The 17,639-nt window shown below is 42.0% G+C and overlaps 1 protein-coding gene across 2 annotated transcripts in view; it reads right to left on the bottom strand.

The window, feature by feature from the left end:
* stxbp1a (syntaxin binding protein 1a) overlaps positions 1 to 17,639 on the bottom strand; it is a 30,161-nt gene that overhangs the window by 7,967 nt on the left and 4,555 nt on the right. For both annotated transcript variants that reach the window (XM_053687938.1, XM_017492839.3), the window contains exons 2-16: positions 8,891 to 8,940; positions 7,785 to 7,866; positions 6,589 to 6,665; positions 6,074 to 6,152; positions 5,511 to 5,614; positions 4,348 to 4,496; positions 3,959 to 4,043; positions 3,739 to 3,869; positions 1,492 to 1,599; positions 1,322 to 1,382; positions 960 to 1,025; positions 769 to 849; positions 476 to 614; positions 271 to 380; positions 82 to 183 (exon numbers count right to left, since the gene is read on the bottom strand). In XM_053687938.1, the coding sequence (XP_053543913.1) occupies positions 82 to 183; positions 271 to 380; positions 476 to 614; positions 769 to 849; positions 960 to 1,025; positions 1,322 to 1,382; positions 1,492 to 1,599; positions 3,739 to 3,869; positions 3,959 to 4,043; positions 4,348 to 4,496; positions 5,511 to 5,614; positions 6,074 to 6,152; positions 6,589 to 6,665; positions 7,785 to 7,866; positions 8,891 to 8,940 (1,424 nt within the window). The remainder of the gene's footprint in view (positions 1 to 81; positions 184 to 270; positions 381 to 475; positions 615 to 768; positions 850 to 959; positions 1,026 to 1,321; positions 1,383 to 1,491; positions 1,600 to 3,738; positions 3,870 to 3,958; positions 4,044 to 4,347; positions 4,497 to 5,510; positions 5,615 to 6,073; positions 6,153 to 6,588; positions 6,666 to 7,784; positions 7,867 to 8,890; positions 8,941 to 17,639) is intronic.

The following is a 17,639-nucleotide window of genomic DNA, read 5'->3' as shown; positions in this document are numbered from 1 at the left end:
TGATAAAATCACTGTAACACCTACCCTCGAGCGGTTTAATGCTTATACGCAAACCCAGGCCAAAGAGAGGGCGTGTTTTACCTCGATGATGTCCTTGACCAGTGGGGTCCAACGAGAGAGTTGGTAGGTCTGCTCACTCACACGCTCCTTACGGTCCATCTTCTTCCCCCGGCGCAGAGTGGACTGGACCACGCACAAACAAAAGAGGACGTGAGCGGCGAGCAGAAACACAGTGCGCAAGAGCAAAACGAAAGAGAGAGAGCGCCTCACGTCTGTGATGATGGGGACACCCAGGTGAGCCATGTTGGTGATGATCTCACTGTCCTCAGGAGGGATCTGTGCATGCTGGATCAGCTTGTTCAGGTTCTCCTCTGTGATTCCTAGTGAGCGCACACACAAAATGAAAAGGATCGCTACTGCAACTGAACACCACAACTGTACACGTGCGTGTGGATCTAGTGTGGATCTCCCTGACCATTCTTGAGGAAAATATAGAGCAGGATGATGCGGATCTTGTCGTAGGTGCTGACGTTGGCGTCAAGCAGGATCGGCACGATGGCCCTCATGGGGTCCTTAATTTTCTCGCCTTCTGCATCTGTTCCCATGGCCAGGTCCTGCACAGCAGCAACAGCAACAGTGTAAGGGTTTGTTTTAAAACTGGAGCAGGTCTGCAGTATACTTTATGGAACCGAGGAGCCTAAAAATCTTATGTTTTGTAAGAAATAAAGCACGACTTATGATTTACAGTTATGATTTTTGATGTGCTACCTGCTCAACACGGCACAGCTTGTCCACAGTGCCCTGATAGTGCTTCATGCAGTCTTCCGCCAGCTGCAGGTGAGTAGAGTACTGCAGAGACGCAGGCATTCACGTGTCAATGCTTGTACAATTCGCACCGCACCGTTACAACACTGTTTTACGTTAGCATGCTTCCCATCTGGCTCAGTGTCCTCTCTCACCTTGCTGAGCTCTTTCTGATACTGCGGCATCTTCTTCAGCATCTGAGACAAATCCCTCAGCGTGGCCTGAAATGCAAAATGAACACTTAAACACCCGCACACGCAAACCCTGCTTTTAAGTAGAGAAGCAAAAGCCTAATATAGTCCGCTGTGCTCCTGTATTACAGTTGCAAATAACAACCTTGCTTGAACATGAACGCGTGAGTGTGTGCGCACTGTCAGTAATATTAAACTGCCGCGTTCTCGGAGCGTCGTGTTGAGATGAGTCAGCCATCACGGCTCGGCTCGGCTCGGCTCAGCTCAGTACACAACGCACTACAGAACATTCCGGTCTATACAGTATACTCCTGGCTTCATTGTACCTTATCTCCAGTGTTCATCCGTTTGCTGGCTGAGAAATCCTTCAGAGATTTTGTCACCTCCCTGTGAAGGAACACAGCTGAACTGAGTACCTTCTATTAGAAACGTCCAAAGGACGAAGAAACAATGTAGAAGAAAAGAGAATGTTTGGTTAGATAGAGCAGCTACTCACTGGGACACCTCAGCGATGTGCTTGTGCCGCAGAGACACCCACAGGTCATCGTCCTCATGTAGCAGCACCTCTTTCTCCCGAGAGTCTCCCATTCCACTGGTTTCATACCTGCAATACAGCGCCCATACTGAAGCTTCAGCATCTCTTCGTCATAACGGCAGGACTCGAACTTAAACGTTTTTGTCGCCTGCCGCTATGGCGAAAATATTGTCACCCCAGACGTGCTTCTGAAATCTGATCAGCTGGGTTCCAGTAAAGGGGAATTGTAATGCTACAGCATACGAAGACATCCTGTCTAATTGTGTGACTGTTTGGCCAGCTACATCATCATTCCCTCACTCGTTCACTATTCGCTATATAGACTGTTCTAGTATATAGAGCACTATGTATACACCGATCAGCCATAACATTAAAACCACCTGCCTAATATTGTGTAGGTTCCCCTTGTGCCACCAAAACAGCTCTGAGAAATGGACTCCACAAGACCATTGAAGGTGTACCGTGGTATCTGGCACTAAGTCATTAGCAGCAGATCCTTCACGTCCTGTAAGTTGCGAGGTGCGGCCTACGTGGATCGGACTTGTTTGTCCAGCACATCCAACAGATGCTGGATCGGACTGAGATCTGGGGAATTTGGAGGCCGAGTCAACACCTTGAACTCTTTGTCATGTTTCTCAGATCATTCCTGAACAATTTTTTGCAGTGTGGCAGGGAGCGTTATCCTGCTGAAAGAAGCCACTGCCATTAGGGGATACTGTTGCCATGAAGGGGTGTACTTGGTCTGCAACAATGCTTAGGTAGGTGGTACATGTCAAAGTAACAGCCACATGAATGCCAGGACCCAAGATTTCCCAGTAGAATATTGCTCAGAGTATCACACTGCTTCCGCTGGCTTGCCTTCTTCCCATAGTGCATCCTGGTGCCTTCTCTTCCCCGATGCACACGCACCAGGCCGTCCACATGATGTAAAAGAAAACGTGATTGATCAGACCAGCCCACCTTCTTCCACTGCTCCATGGTCCAGTTCTGATGCTCACGTACCTACTGTGGGCATTTTTGGAGTGGACAGAGGTCAGCATGGGCGCTCTAACCGGTCTGCCCCATACACATTAAGCTGTGAAGCACTGTGTGTTCTGACACCTTTCTATCACACCACATTACCTTTTTTTTTTTTTAACCAGTTTGTGTTACAGTAGCTCTTCTGTGGGATCGGACCAGACGGGCTAATCCTCGCTCCCTACGCGCATCAATGAGCCTTGTGCTCCCACGACCCTGTCGCCGGTTCACCATTTGTCCTTCCTTGGACCACTTTTGGTATGTACTAACCACTGCATACCGGGAACACCCCACAACATCTGGCGTTTTAGAGATGCTCTGACCCAGTCGTCTAGCCATAACAATTTGGCCCTTGTCAAAGAGGTTCAAGATCCTTACGCTTGTCCATTTTTCCTGCTTCCAACACATCAACTTCCAGAACCGACTGAATTGATAATCAATGTTATTCACTTCACCTGTCAGTGTTTTTAATGTTATGGCTGATCGGTGTTTAGTAGTCAGCAGAAGCAAAGACACAGCGGATCGAATTCGGACAGTTACGACTATCGAGTGCTCATGAGAAGCATCATCGTGACCTCTTGTTACATGCACGATTTGAACGTAACAAATTATCTACCAAACTGAAAACACGACAGAACAGAAACGCTAAAACCGGTGCCTTAAATACACCTCTAATGAGTATTTGTTGGATTTAGTGACTGTTAAACCCATTTTGTATTTACATTTATGTATACAGCATGTAGTACATTTTGAACTAAAAGAAATGGCCATACAGTGTGGTAATTAGTGATGAAATGGCGTGCCTCGGTAGTACACGTGAATTACGGCGCAGTGTCATTTGTCCGTGGAGAATTTTGGCAACACTACAAAATACTGTACACTACTACAATAATGGGTTTTTTTTTTTTTGTTTGTTTTTTTTTTTTTTTTTAAACGGTCTGTTCTGTCACGATTTGACCCGTCATGCTGCTTTCGAGACATAAGACAGTAGTTTACCTTCAGCAGTGCTAAATTCACAAAGGAATCATCCAGTGCCAGAGTTTACCTTGCATTCAAATCAATTCCTGAATAAAGTTCTATAGTTTATTGACGATTTCTCATATTGTTTTCTTAACCTTCATCTGGCTCCCAGAGTACACTGTAGACGGAGTTCAGACAGCTTTCCTGATTGGTTAAAAATCAAAGACTTACTTGTAGACATCGTTCTCAATGGGCAGCAGATCGTAGCCCATGGCCTGGAAAGTGAGTTCATGAAGGACAGGAGAGACGGGATCAAAAGCCCGATCCAGAATGATGAGCTGCGAGCGAGCCTTGTCAGGACCCTGTGTGCAGAAATTATTATTAATATTTAGCCTTAAGAGCTAACAGCTACGACGAGACTCCGTTAAAGGCCACTAGTGGAGATCCTCACCTCTCCCATTGTGGGGTCATCTGCCTTGTAGGCATCCAGTTTGTCCTGCACCAGCTGAGCCAGGGTGGCGTTGTCTTTGTACTCGCTGCGTTGATGGACAAAGAGATAAACAGGCACTAAGATAACTAAGAGGATGCGCTCTGGTATCGGAGATGTTGGTATTGCATCAAACATAACAATAAAAAAAAAAAGTGGGAATCAATATATAGCAATACTGCTGATCGTTTTGTCTCTGGCGGTGCAGAATTATAGGTTCACAGATGGTTCAAATCTTTCAATTGTACTGCCTTCAGTATAAATCCTTCTCAGACTGGATGGTTTTATTTCCCTGGAAGGCTGAATATTAACCACTCGAAGTAGCAAGAAGGGCCGAGTTATTAGTGTCTCACCCACGGTATCGGACGGCAGGGTACTCCTTGAGCGTGGCACACAGCGTGGCCAGCTGATCAGCTAGTCTTTCCATCACTGGGTTTTTCATCTGAGTCTTATGGGGGCTGTAGAAACTCTGGAAGGCATCAGGGTTATCCAGAGAGTACACCTGGATACACAGGCGTAAACCTTCATCGGTGCATGCTTTACATCAAAATGAACAACTGAACTGCCATGACTCTGATTTGTATGGCTCTCTCTTTCTCTTTCTCACACACACAAACACACTGTGCAGTGATAGCAGTGAGAGAATCAATCCTCAGTGACACACCGAGACTCCAGCCTTTCCTTCCTGCCTTTGTGTTTCTTAAACGTCTCATATTTTTCATCGCCCCCTGCAGTCCTGCTATCTCCCTCTCTCTGCAGCACTGGGCTGTGCTTCTCCACCAACACCTCCCCCCAACTGTGTTCCCTCAGATGACCGTCCTTCTGTTCACGAGACAAGTTCTCCTTGATGCCCCTCTTTTCCTCTCTTACCCTTCTCTCACCGGTGATCAGGCAGTGCATTAGGCAAAACCTTGTCTCTAAATAGGCTGGTTTGTCAGGATGTAAGGTGTATAATCATGCCAAGAGCAAACCAGAGCTCCTCTGAGCCCATTGAATTAATCATCGCAGACAGCATCAGAAGCAAAGCATTGTGGGCCAGACTGCCTTACAGCTCTGGAACTCTTCATATCTGTCAATGACTCGCTGTCTAGGCTAACCGTCTATACTCCTCTATGCATTTCTACCACGCTTCTCTTCCTGAAATCCTCTTTGGTCAGGATAAAACATTTATGATTTACTATTACTGCTACTACTATTATTACAACTTCTTCTACTATTATTACTACTACTACTGTTTCTATTATTACTACAAATAATACTAGTACTATTTCTATTACTACTACTGCTACTATTTCTATTACTACTATTACTAATATTGTATTACTACTACTACTGTTTCTATTAATACTACTATTATTATTACTATAATTACCAGTAATTATGCATTAATGGGTATCAGGCTGCCCCAACTCGTCTGTACCTACTGTATGTGAATTGTGAGTGACTAAATTAAGAAAACTGGAGCCTTTGCTTCATTAGTAGTACTGATTTACCTCCCCTTTTATGTGTTTCTTACCTGCGACTCATATGGCAGAAAGGCAATGTTGATCTCATTCAAAGACTTGATACACTTTGAAGCGCGACTCTTTACCACTTCATTGAATAACGGATCCGGGCAAGCTGTAGATCACACACAACTTTGGTTACAGTGTTCAATTTTCATGTGAGTCTAACATATACACAAGTGTTTCTGACATACAACAACACAATATCTCTAAAACATAATATATGTGAAACTCCCCTTGGTCCATAATTGGCTTCTGGTAAAAGCAATCTATTATTAATCGGGTTATGAAGAAAAAAATGATTCCAACTGGATCAGGCCTGAAACGAATCATATCACTGCTGAACCGAATCATTAGTGAATTGCAGTATGAATCGTTACTTGTTTAACTGTATAATAACGTAAACTATGCATCAATATGTCTTTCATATCGTCTGAAAGCGGGAGGTTCACACCCCTAATTATTAAGTAGCAACCTTTTTAAGTATCCGTTTGCCGTTTCTTAATGTGTTCACATGCCTAAATGCACTCTGCTAGCATGTCTGTTTTTCTCTGCGGTGAGCGCCGATACTTACAATCAGTGAAGAACACATGAGCTGCTCTGTATTTCGATGAATGGGGATCCTTAAAGTCACCAATGAGCGTCTGCACAGACTGAAAAAAGACAAGAAAATAAGTGTTAAGGGTACATGAGCGTGCACGTTGCCATAGCAGCTGCGGTAGCCCATGGTAATGCAGAACCTGAGATTGTTTGCGTAGGCTGAGTCAATACTGTGTTTGGTGATGTGGCGCTTCATACAGCATGTAACATATGGTTAGTGTGAGCCATGTGAACAGACTTCCTCCCTATTGAGTGACTAAAGATAGACATGGAAAAAAAAAAAAAAAAAAAAAAAAACATAACAGCCTGAGCTGAAGTGCTTTTGAGTCTGGCTGGTATAGTGTAGCTGTGGGTTTGAGTCCGAGTGTGTGTGCGCTATGCCAGCACCATCATCTGAATGTGTGTCTATTGTTTAGTGCCGTTTTTGTACGATGGCCCTGCCTTTGCTGATAGAAGTGCTTTTAGCTGATGGAGAGACAAGGCTCATACCTTCTCAGTAGGGGTGATGAGGTAAATGGCCTCCAAGGTGGGTAGAGGCTCTCTCCGCTTGTTTATATCCTCCACAACTGGAGAAAAGAAGAATTACATAGCAAATGATAGAAAGAAAACCAGAGAAATACGGCATGACACAATGCATTTGCTATAGATTTTCAACCTCGTCCTTATCCTTTGCAATCTCTACAGTAAAGGAAGTTATACAGACAATGATTTTAAGACATTAACCTGTACTGAGAAGCATGTTTTAAAAAAAAAAAAAAAAAAAAAAAAAAACTCACTCATAATGGACCCATGAAAGGGTTCTAGGAGTTTAATGAAATAAAATTCCTCCAATGTCACACCTCATACTACCAGGTTTGCACCAAGTTTACTCTGAACACTCTTCCCTCTCGGTTCCCTTTTCCTCTTTGTTCCTGTGTTAACTCTTCCCAACCAGGTACAGACAGATAAAGCCCCTCAACATCTGCTCGCATTCCATGACTTCCTGAATACCATATATGGAGTTGTTCCTCTCTTACACTGATATGCATCCTGCTAAATGCAAATATTCCCTTCTGCCTAGAGAATCAATCGTTAACCCTTTGTCCGTGTTGTCAAGCATGATGTATACTCTGTTTTCCTTTGAATAAAGAGAGATCTTGCCATTTGAATTGCCGTGTGTCATTTGGCAACTCTCTCGAGGCCTTGGTGTGGGAAGTGTGTAGCAGGGCGTCTTTTTGTGTACTTTCGTTTTCTCTCTTCTTAAAAATCATAACCCAAAGATTCTCAAATCCTAACAATATTTAAGACATATCTCAACATCCAGACGGGCCTATGGAACATCATTTGTTGATTTATTCTTTATTTTTATTTTTATTTTTATATATATATATATATATATATATAATATATTTAAATATATATATATTTAAATTTAATAAGCTTTACATGTGTATCATTTATCTTTTCGGAGATTCTTGAGAGGAGTAAATTTGTGGTGTTTTAAAAAATTGATATATTTTTTTTTTGTAGTCATGTGGGTTTTGAAGCGTAACCACAGAAACCACAATTAATTTCTACTACGTTGCTCTATTGTGAGAAAGTCTTTACAGCGCTAATCACAGTGTATATGGAAAAATGCCTAGCTCTGTTTTTCTGGTCTGCGGTTATAAGTGAGACTACTGCAGTATTGTATTAGAAGGATGTACTTGTGATGCCCTCTGTCATAATGTCAGTCATCTTGCAGCAGGAGGAAAGCATCCTCATGCTCAGCTGATCCACGATCAGAGCCTAAAGAGACAAGATACGGGTTAGCCATAGAAACCCAACATTACGTTAATGAACCTGGCCAGAAAATAATCCTCTGTTCACATTAGCAAGCAACAAGTCGTTTGTCTCTTTGTGCGCATTTACCAACCACTATTGTTGTTTCATTTGTGCATGCACTGCCCTAAATTTCTCATGTTTAATGAATAACAGTAGTAGCTATGTAAAGCTTCTAAAGCTAACTCGTTAAACACACACGTTAGTTACCTAACGCACTAATAGTATGAAAACCGGTTGTTTAAATTTGCATGTTACATGCAACATGATACACTTTGCAGATTGGCAAAGAAAGCTAACTGTACTAGCTATGGACCGTACACACACCGGAGGCACCAACGATCTCTGCTTCTTCATTCCAAGCTTTATTTTTCAAACAGCAAATGGGATCTAACTACACGTTGGATAACGGGCGCCATAGGAATCTCCGAGGAATCTTTCAAGATAATGGATTTGACGCTTTAATGCATCATACCTACTGTAATTTGCAAAATGTAGAAAATCTTGCCTGCCGCTGTGACATAGGAAATGAATGGTGGTCTATCGCTTGCTAATGTGAACATGGGCTTAAGCTTGGTAACTAATTTAGCAAAACCACTTGACAAGAATTTTTATTTAAACTATAGTTTACAGTTAACCATTTCATAACTGCAGAGAAACATAATTTAAAATAAATAAAAAAAAACACAAAAGTGAAATAACTATAAAACTGATTCTAATAATCAGAAATATGTACTGTAGTAGATGGGGGGAAAAAGTATGCATTTTGGGAAAAAAAATTTTAACAGTATGAATTAAAACATGCAGGAACCGTTTATTGTTGAATTTTTAAACCAGAAGAAGTACATTTGAGAAAATTAAGATATTTACCTTTAACTACTAGCAAATACACTTCAGAACCTAAAATTACCGTGATTTAAAGAAATGCAATATTATGCGACCCAAACATCAACGCTCAATTTCATTTGCTTAGTGAACCGAGCAGACTTACCTTCCATTCTCCCTTCTTCTTCACCTTCTTGATCACATCATTCATAATCTCTGTTAAAAAAAAAAAAAAAAAACACGCCACGTCAATTTTTTGCTATTAGACACAAACTGCACAATGACTTTTGAAATCCTTTCTTCATGATATAATTGCAGTTACAATACAAGTATGTAATGTAAGTGTAATTATATCAGTGCTGTAAACAATTTGACCGATTTCACTGAGGGCGACGCCAAGCAGTCCAGCCTGGAGATTGCTGAGGACTGGTACTTTTGGACCTCAATTCCACATGGACATTTTCGCTGTGGGATTACGGTTGTTCCTATGGCCTTAAGACTGCAATTACTACGTACAATTTTGCGCTCAAGTCTCCTTTAGTGAACCAGTGGATGAGTTCAACAAAACAGACTTTATATAAAAACCATAATGAACTTTCTTTTACTTTCACACTATCCGTCGTGACCCAGATGAGCCCGGGTTCCCTTCTGAGCCCGGTTCCTCTCAAGGTTTCTTCCTCGTATCATCTTAAGGAGTTTTTCCTCACCACCGTCACCACCGGCTCGCTCAATAGGGATAAATTCACACATTTAAAATCTGTATCCCGTGTTTATATGTTTCCGTAAAGCCGCTTTGAGACAATGTCCATTGTTAAAAGCGCTATAGAAATAAAACTAATTGAATTGAAATTCATTTGATACTCCTGCATTAAGATGTAAGTTTATTCATAGTTTATGAATATAACCTAGTGCAGACCTTCCCTTGCAACACACCTGCATGGCTGCTTTATATTCCCAAACTGATGGGATTATCCTGTTTGTGCAGTTACACATGAGCCTGACCTACTCTGTCTCATTCTCTCACTACATTCATCTATTGCTTTTATAATCTATATAGCTACATTGCTTTTTTATATATATATATATATATATATATATATATATATATATATATATATATATATATATATATATAATATACATATATATACATATATATATTTTTTTTTACATTCAGTACAGACATGTAATCTTCTTACATGCTTCATAACTTAATCTGACAATGCACTGTTTTTCTGTTTTTTATTCCATTATGATGCATATTTCATGCCATTTAAACCTGGTATTCAGAAATGAAACGGAAAGCCACGGCAACCTTGTGTTGCTAAAAATGGCAAATCATTCACGCACAGTGTGCCATTGCTTCAGGCACACGCTCGATGTACGTGTCTGCCAACGCTGCAGCCAAGAAGATGAAAAGCTCAGCCCAGATCTGAAAGCTCAGGGCCATTAAAAGGAAGCGTTATATAAGATCCCGGCATGCAGAATCTAAATGTTCAGCCTGAGACCGTGTCATAGGACCAATCTGTGCCCTACAATGTCATATGACTTTGGACTGAAGGAATCGATGCTAATTTAAGAGGGTTTTAAATAAGCGTGTCCTATTTTTGCTGTAGCTGATGCCGCTGCTGATCTTTGTCTAATCTCATTCTGTCTGTGTGCGATTTGCTCTTATGAATAATCCTACGAGTCTGGGATTTAACCGAGTCATGTTTGGATGCTGAAGCTACAATTAGCCTGATTACTACACTGCCCATCCGGCTGCAGTGTGACGACAAATCATCTCAGGCTCTGTTCGACATGTGGAACAGTGCAGCGAGATGGAGTTAAGCCCTACAGCTGGCTGCGCACGGATTATAGCTGTCGATGCAGCAGCCAGGTTTAAAGGCTGAAGAAACGCTCGGCATATATTCCACTCGTTTATGTGAAAGGAGGCTATTTTCCTGCCAATGAAATAATGAGCTGGTGATCAATCTACACAGCCTGTTATTATAAACGTCACGGCCTCGATCTCCTGTCGAAGTGAAAGACCTCCCTGTATAAACATGTTTGAAAAGGCTCATGTATTGTGTGTTAGAAAGGCATGTTCTCGTATTACTGTGTCAGCTGCGTACTACATTAAAAAAAAAAAAGAAAAAGGAAGCGTCGCGCTGTGCCGTTTGTCTCGTCCATCCGTCATCCTGTCTTTGTCTCAGACATCAGCTCCTGCTTACATTACATTTGAATGTTGAACCGTTAATCACTATGGCTATAAATTAGACAATTCAATAAGGGTTGTGTTTTGTTTCAGGTGTTAGTGGTGTTTCTCATCACTCTGCTCAGATAAAGCATAAATAAACGCACACTTTGAATAAACGTTTGCGTACTTTCCAGTCGATTCGTTTTTCAATTCAAGTCAATTCCATTTTTAAAAAAAAATAAAAATTTTATATAGTGCATTTACATGGGATATTGTCATAAAGCTTTAGAGATATCTGAAAATACAGCTTTAGATTTAGGCAAGGAAAAACTCCCCAAGAAGAAACCTTGAGAGGAACCAGATTCAAAAGGACTGGGTTGATGACAGTTATTGAGGATATCAATCATTTCTCTTTTACATCTGTGTACTATTGTGTTGGGAAATAAAAGTTGTCAGTATAATCATTACGGTCGTTGGTGATTTCAGTAGAGTTTTAGCTTTAAGTCTGTACTATCCAGATGAAGTTAATACTATCCAGATAAATAATAAGACTTGAGAGCAGTTGGTGTGAATGGGAGAGCAGAGCTGAGCCTCTTTGTCTTTCAAAGGTAAAAAGAAATACGCAAAAAGAAGAAAAATACACAATGGTATGAAGAAGCAGTCCATAAAATAGCTTTTTTTCTGTGTGATTGTTGCAGCCCAAAATGTGCGATTTTGTGGCGACATTTTTGCGGAATTCGCGAGGCGACTTGCGGAGTTTTTGCGTTTTTTTTTGTTGTTGTTGTTGTTGTTGCAGGAAACTACTTGAATTGGCGAAATCGCAATCGCATCACATAGTTTTCTTTCGCACTGATGTTTGTTGGTAAATGAGACCTTTTCGCTGTACTCAAGTTTGACGCACGTGAATAGAAGACGGCTTTGGCTGAAAGCGCGTTGTGATGATGTCACATGATGCGTCTGGGCCCAGATGTGTGGAAAATCCTCCGAATTTTGGCGAGTTTGCTTGATTTAGCGCTCATTTCTACGATCGCAGAATCTCAAAATCCTGGCGGGACTGAAGAAGTGGCGATGAATAGGTATGATTTCTTCCTAGCCCAGACGGTAGATTCATCAGTGACGATCGTGTTCATGTTTCGTGTTTTATTCAGGGTTCTCCGGTTTCCTCCCCCAGACCAAAGACATGAGTTGTAGGCTGATTGGCATTTCCAAATTGTCCGTAGTGTTTGAATGTGTGTGTGACTGTGCCCTGCGATGAGTTAGGACCCCGTACAGGGTGTTCCCCGTCTTGTGCCCAGAGTTCCCTAAGATAGGCTCTAGGCTCACCCACGATCCTGTGTAGGATAAGCGGTATGGAACATGAACAGATGGATGTAAATGAGTCAAAGATGCAACACACAATCCTTTTCGTGTTTATTTGACATAAAATAATTAAGATTGTGGTTTTACCAAAGAAGAACCTTGACCCCATATCACTATTAATACAATGCACTTGCTCTTTTATTGGCAAATTCACACTTACAGCACAAACACAGACTTGGAGTTTAGTGAAAGAACTGCTAGAATGGGGAAAATCGGCGGGGGGTAACAATCCCCTTCTCCCACTTTTACTTTACTGAGATGAGCTTCCTTTCACTGTTAATATATTATTAAGGGTACAGGAGATCATTCGTATATGTCGTCAGTGAAAAGGCGAGAACACTCTGGTAGCTTGTAAAACTCTGGCGTTTTAGTTTGGTGGCCCGAGTATTTTATAAAAATGTTTCAGCTCAAGTCTGAGGAAGAACGCATCCGAATCACTCTGTAGATGAGGACTCGTGGGTCACAGCTAATGAACGTAACGTGCTTTTTATAGCATTTCACATTCATTTGGGGAGAGAAACTGATGCATGAAGAACAGCAGCATCTCCTGCAGGCAAAGGGAAAGTCATGATCATGATTAAAATGTCTGGTGTAAAATTCAAACTAGCACATGTCTGGGTGTACAAAAGGAAAATGAAGTAAAAATAACATTCAATAAGAAAAAAAATCATAAAATGAAATTAAATTAAAATAAAAGCGAAAAGCTATCCCATACTAAGCTACTTTATCTATTTGTTTAATACTTGCTAATTTCCTGACCAATGAATTGTTGTTAAAAGCTTTAATATTGTGCCATTTTTTTTTACTTTTTTTTTTTTGCCCGGGAGTGTATAAAGGAAATACTTCTAATTTGGCAATGTGTTCTGAATTTAACTTCAAACTACTGTGCAAATAAAACAGATCCAACCTCTCTCTCTATCTCTCTCTCTCTCTCTCTTCCTCTCTCCCTTCCTCTCCCCCCCCTCTCTCTCTCTTCCTCTCTCTCACTTTCTCTCTCCCCACTCTCTCTCTCTTCCTCATTCCCCGCTCTCTCTCTCTTCCTCTCTCCCCCCTCTCTCTCTCTCCCTCTTCCTCTCTCCCTCCTCTCTCTCTCTCCCTCCCGCCCTCTCTCTCCCTCCTGCCCTCTCCCCCCCCCCCTCTCTCTTCCTCTCCTCCTCTCCCCCCCCTCTCTCGTTTACGAGTAGGTTACAAAAATCTTATTAGCTGCATTTTTTGAAAGTGCCCACATTCCGCCCTCCTTGTTGTCACGTCCTTTAGGATTACATGTTTAAAGGGGAAAAAAAAACACTGTGAAAGTAGGCTTATATGCCCTTCATTTTCCCTCTGAACTCTTAATAGATGTGAAAGCAAAGGAAATGACAGAGGGTTGCCCTGGAGTCAAACACCAGAGAGCGAGCGAGAGAGAGACAGAGAGAGAGAGAAAGACAGAGAGCAAGAGAGAATGGGGATCAGCAGGCGTCAGCACATTCAGGATGGACTGAATGAACAGCGGTAGGGACTGCTCTTCCTCTTCCAAACAGCAGTACAATGCAAGACTCCACAGACTAAACAGACGTGGGTGTGCAGAGGAGAGACCTGCGCAAACACAAAGCTCTGAGTGGACAGGAAGTAGCTCACGCTTGAGATTGAGCAGCTCTCAAGTGGTCAGGAACACAGCGAACCTGACTCACTATATCGAATAACCAGCGTTTACCTAGCATTAAGAGAAAGGTGCAGATGTTATCACAATGACCAGCTGTCTTGCTCCTTCTCTCAGCACCACCCACTCTTTCCCCCTCCATCACACACACACACACACAAACAAAACAGCTCTCCCATCAACCCCTATTGTCTATTGCAGCGTTTCCCAACCCTTTTTCAGTCACGGCACCCTTTGAAAATGTTCAAATATTTGTGGCACCCTTCACAAACACTAATGCTAGACAGCGTTAGCTACTTGAGGATGAAGTTGATGGTCCAGAAGATCTCATCAGAGGGCTCCTGCACGAGTAATCGGCTGCCCTGAATCTGCATCAGTCGTCGAGTGAATTAAGCGCACGAGAATGGTATGACACCCTCACCAACCTCCCCTTCATATTCCACTCTCGCACACCACACAGATGTGGAGATTTAACCCCCTACTCACTCACGCTCCCTTGAGGCTCTCGCTTCTGATTTCACGACCCACTTTCACCCTGCCTCGGAGGATTTCATGTCTGTCGTCTTAAAAAGACAGCCAGCTATTTATTCCGTAGAGCCGAATAGTCACATGGTTATCTGTGCCTGGTGTAGTAAATCTGATTATCCGAGGTAAGGAAAAAAAAAAATTCGGAGACTTGGCTAATCGCAAAATAGGAGAAGACGTAAGTCAGTCTCGTTCCGACTTTTATTTTCTTCTGACATGCTACATGGCCCAAAATCGTAAAACAAACCCCATTAACCAGAGGAGTCTCGGAAAAGGACAGCGCATTCTATTATTTTGTGTCAGAGAGCAAATGCGTGCAAATCACGCCCCGTGTCCTTCTCCCTCCACTGATTTTTTTTTGTGGAAAACACAACAGGAATGTAAATTATGAGTGTAGACATCAATGCGTGTTCTGTTCATAAAGCATGTCAGGGAAAGCACTTTCGAGAGCCCTATTCAGGCAGGATTCAATTTACACGGGGTCCTGAGGTCATTTCCTATTTTACTAACAATTTTGCAACTCTGATTTTCATTTCCTCCTGGCTCGGAGTTAAACCCTCTGTATTTACATTCATGAAGCCGTCTCTTGATTGTAGACTTTGACAATGATACGCCTACCTCCTCTGGTGTCTTCTTGACTTGGCTGGATGTTGTAAAGGGAAAGAATTCTGTGATCACCCACTTTAGTTGACTTCCGTGGTCTTCCAGGACTTCTGGTGTTGCCGAGCTCGCCAGTGCATCTGGCCACTCCTAAAGTGTCTGCTATCTCTCTAAAAGGATTGTTTCAGGGTTTTTTTTTTTAAAGCCCAACGATGGCCTCCTTCACTTGCATCGACAACTCTTCGGCCCGCATATCGAGAGTTCCCAGGAAGAGCTAGCAAATACACATTCAACGCTTGGAATCAACTCCAGATCTCCTCAATTTGTCACGAAATAACGAGGAAACGGGCCGTGCCTGGCCATGAAACTACTTATCAGTCAATTGTCCAATTAGCCTGTGAGAATGGAAGGACTCTGTTTAAAAAAAAAAAAGCCTGTGATTCCTGAACGGTTAATGCAATATTTTTGTTCAACCCTTTGAATTGAAGCTGAAGGTCTACACACACGTCTCGATTGCTTCGTTTCAAATCCACTGTGGTGGTGTACAGAGGCAAAACTATGAAAATCGTGCCGCTGTCCGAATACTTATGGACCTCACGGTGTATCCACTGTTTCAGCATTTCAGGGAGATGTGTAAAATCGTGTAAAATATGCAGTAACTTTTTTTTTTGCTATTTGAAGAACCATATGTGTGAAGCTTGTTTTTTTTTGGTTTGCATTCAATTGAAGAAGAAGAAAAAAAAACTGTATTAAACTGTTTACAGTTTAATACTCAACCAATTGCTTCCAGTTCAGTTCCTACAGCTGCTTGTATATTAATAGCTCCCATATCACTGCATCCCAGGAGGATAGTAAATCCTCCATATGACCTGCTGTGTTGTATATGAAGGTTATATTCTTGGAAATTGGTTTGAAGTGTATCCACTCAGCTACCGTATTATTGTGTGCTGTAGTGGGAGATACTGTGTCCTGTTACGGTTGTGCCCTTGAGAAACAATGAGAGGGTATTTGACCGAGGTTGCTCGAATTAGAGCTATGGAGTCCAAGGACAGAACACACACACACACACACACACACACACAACACTCAGTGAGCTATTCTTTTGTAGCATGCTGAGTCATTACGCACATCTTTTTACCCGAGTAGAAGCAGCTTTGTGAAACAATCACACAATCACACAAAATTGAGACACGCCCACTTCCTCTACTAGTACATTAAGATGTGCTTCCATGAGAAGTAAAGCGTTCCAGAAGTCTCCTAATTGAGTCCGTGTACAAGCTCCTGGTTTGTGAATCCACCGCACCTCTAGATCGCACTATTCACAGAACATTCCAGGGAACGGCAATAGCAACCCTTGATATTTTCAGATATCATAGTCATGAAATAATTATGACAAACCAGTAAATGCATACCGCTAATAGTCTGACCTATATCGTGTATAGGAAATAACGTCACGTTCTAGTCCAGGCTGTTTCAATGCTTCTATCCAAGACCGCCCCTCATGGAATATGTATGGTATTCCATATGCTTTCTGTGCCTGCAATCCATACTCTCAGTTATCTACATTTTTACTCTTGCGTGAATAATTCAGATATGATGCTTTAGGTTGCTTTTCCTGTATGACACCTGGTGCATTATCTAAATCTGCAGTGACGAGCCACTTGGTAAATAAGGAATAAAAATGTGACGGGACGTGCTGTTATAGGAAAATAATCCGCGACGGGGTGTGATGCCTGATTCTTTTCCAGTAACGACATGTACCAAAGGGTTTTACAGTATATTTATCTTGCAGCACAGCAAATGAGAATGACGCATTAATCCATTTATAGTTAGATTCAAGAATCCGACATAACTATGATATAACACTCGGACATAACCGTGTCTCTCACTGCTCTCATCAGCGATCAACTCATCTGATTTATCTCTCCTGTAGGCTCGCTGCTAAGGCTGATTTCATAGAAAGGCAATCTGCTTGCACAGAATGAATCATGGGTAATGTGTTCCTCAGAGAAGCAGCCGTGAGATTTATTATCACTGTAGTGCTGGGTTAAACGCAACACCTTTAATACGAAAACAATATAATCTCAATCTATCTAGTCACTGCTTTATGGTTAGCATCCCGCAAAGTTCTGGAACCTTTTATGGAACTAAACAGTTCAAGAACCATCCGGAATAACGAGGAAACACACAGTTCCTGCAAGAATTCCTTTTCCGCTGCACTGCAGAATGCAGGACCAAATGTTCAGCATGCAGCAAAAGGCTATTAGCAAAGCAAACATGATGGGGGTTGAGATTGAAGTTGTTGTCCTTGATCGTTCTGACTCGCCACAAATGGGTCGAAATGTTCCTCTCTGATCGCTGGCCTGTAGGAATTCTATATAAAACAAGCTTTAGTAATCTCTGGTTGGGTAAAAACGGCTTTATGAGCTGATTGAGTCATTCTGTGAAGCTTGTGTGGTTGACCAATCGGCAACATCCAGTACAACTTCAACCCAGAAGTACGCACTTTGAAGCAGGAACTAAAACGGTCCTAAAGTTATCACGTACCTAAAAGCTACACCCTTTCGCAGTAAGAACCCTGACGCGTCCTCCTCCGTATTACGCAGCCATTTA

Source organism: Ictalurus punctatus, chromosome 18 (assembly GCF_001660625.3).
Source record: "Ictalurus punctatus breed USDA103 chromosome 18, Coco_2.0, whole genome shotgun sequence".
Lineage (NCBI taxonomy): Eukaryota > Metazoa > Chordata > Actinopteri > Siluriformes > Ictaluridae > Ictalurus > Ictalurus punctatus.
Note: the sequence above shows the minus strand (reverse complement) of the source record. Positions and strands in the feature narration are given on the sequence as shown.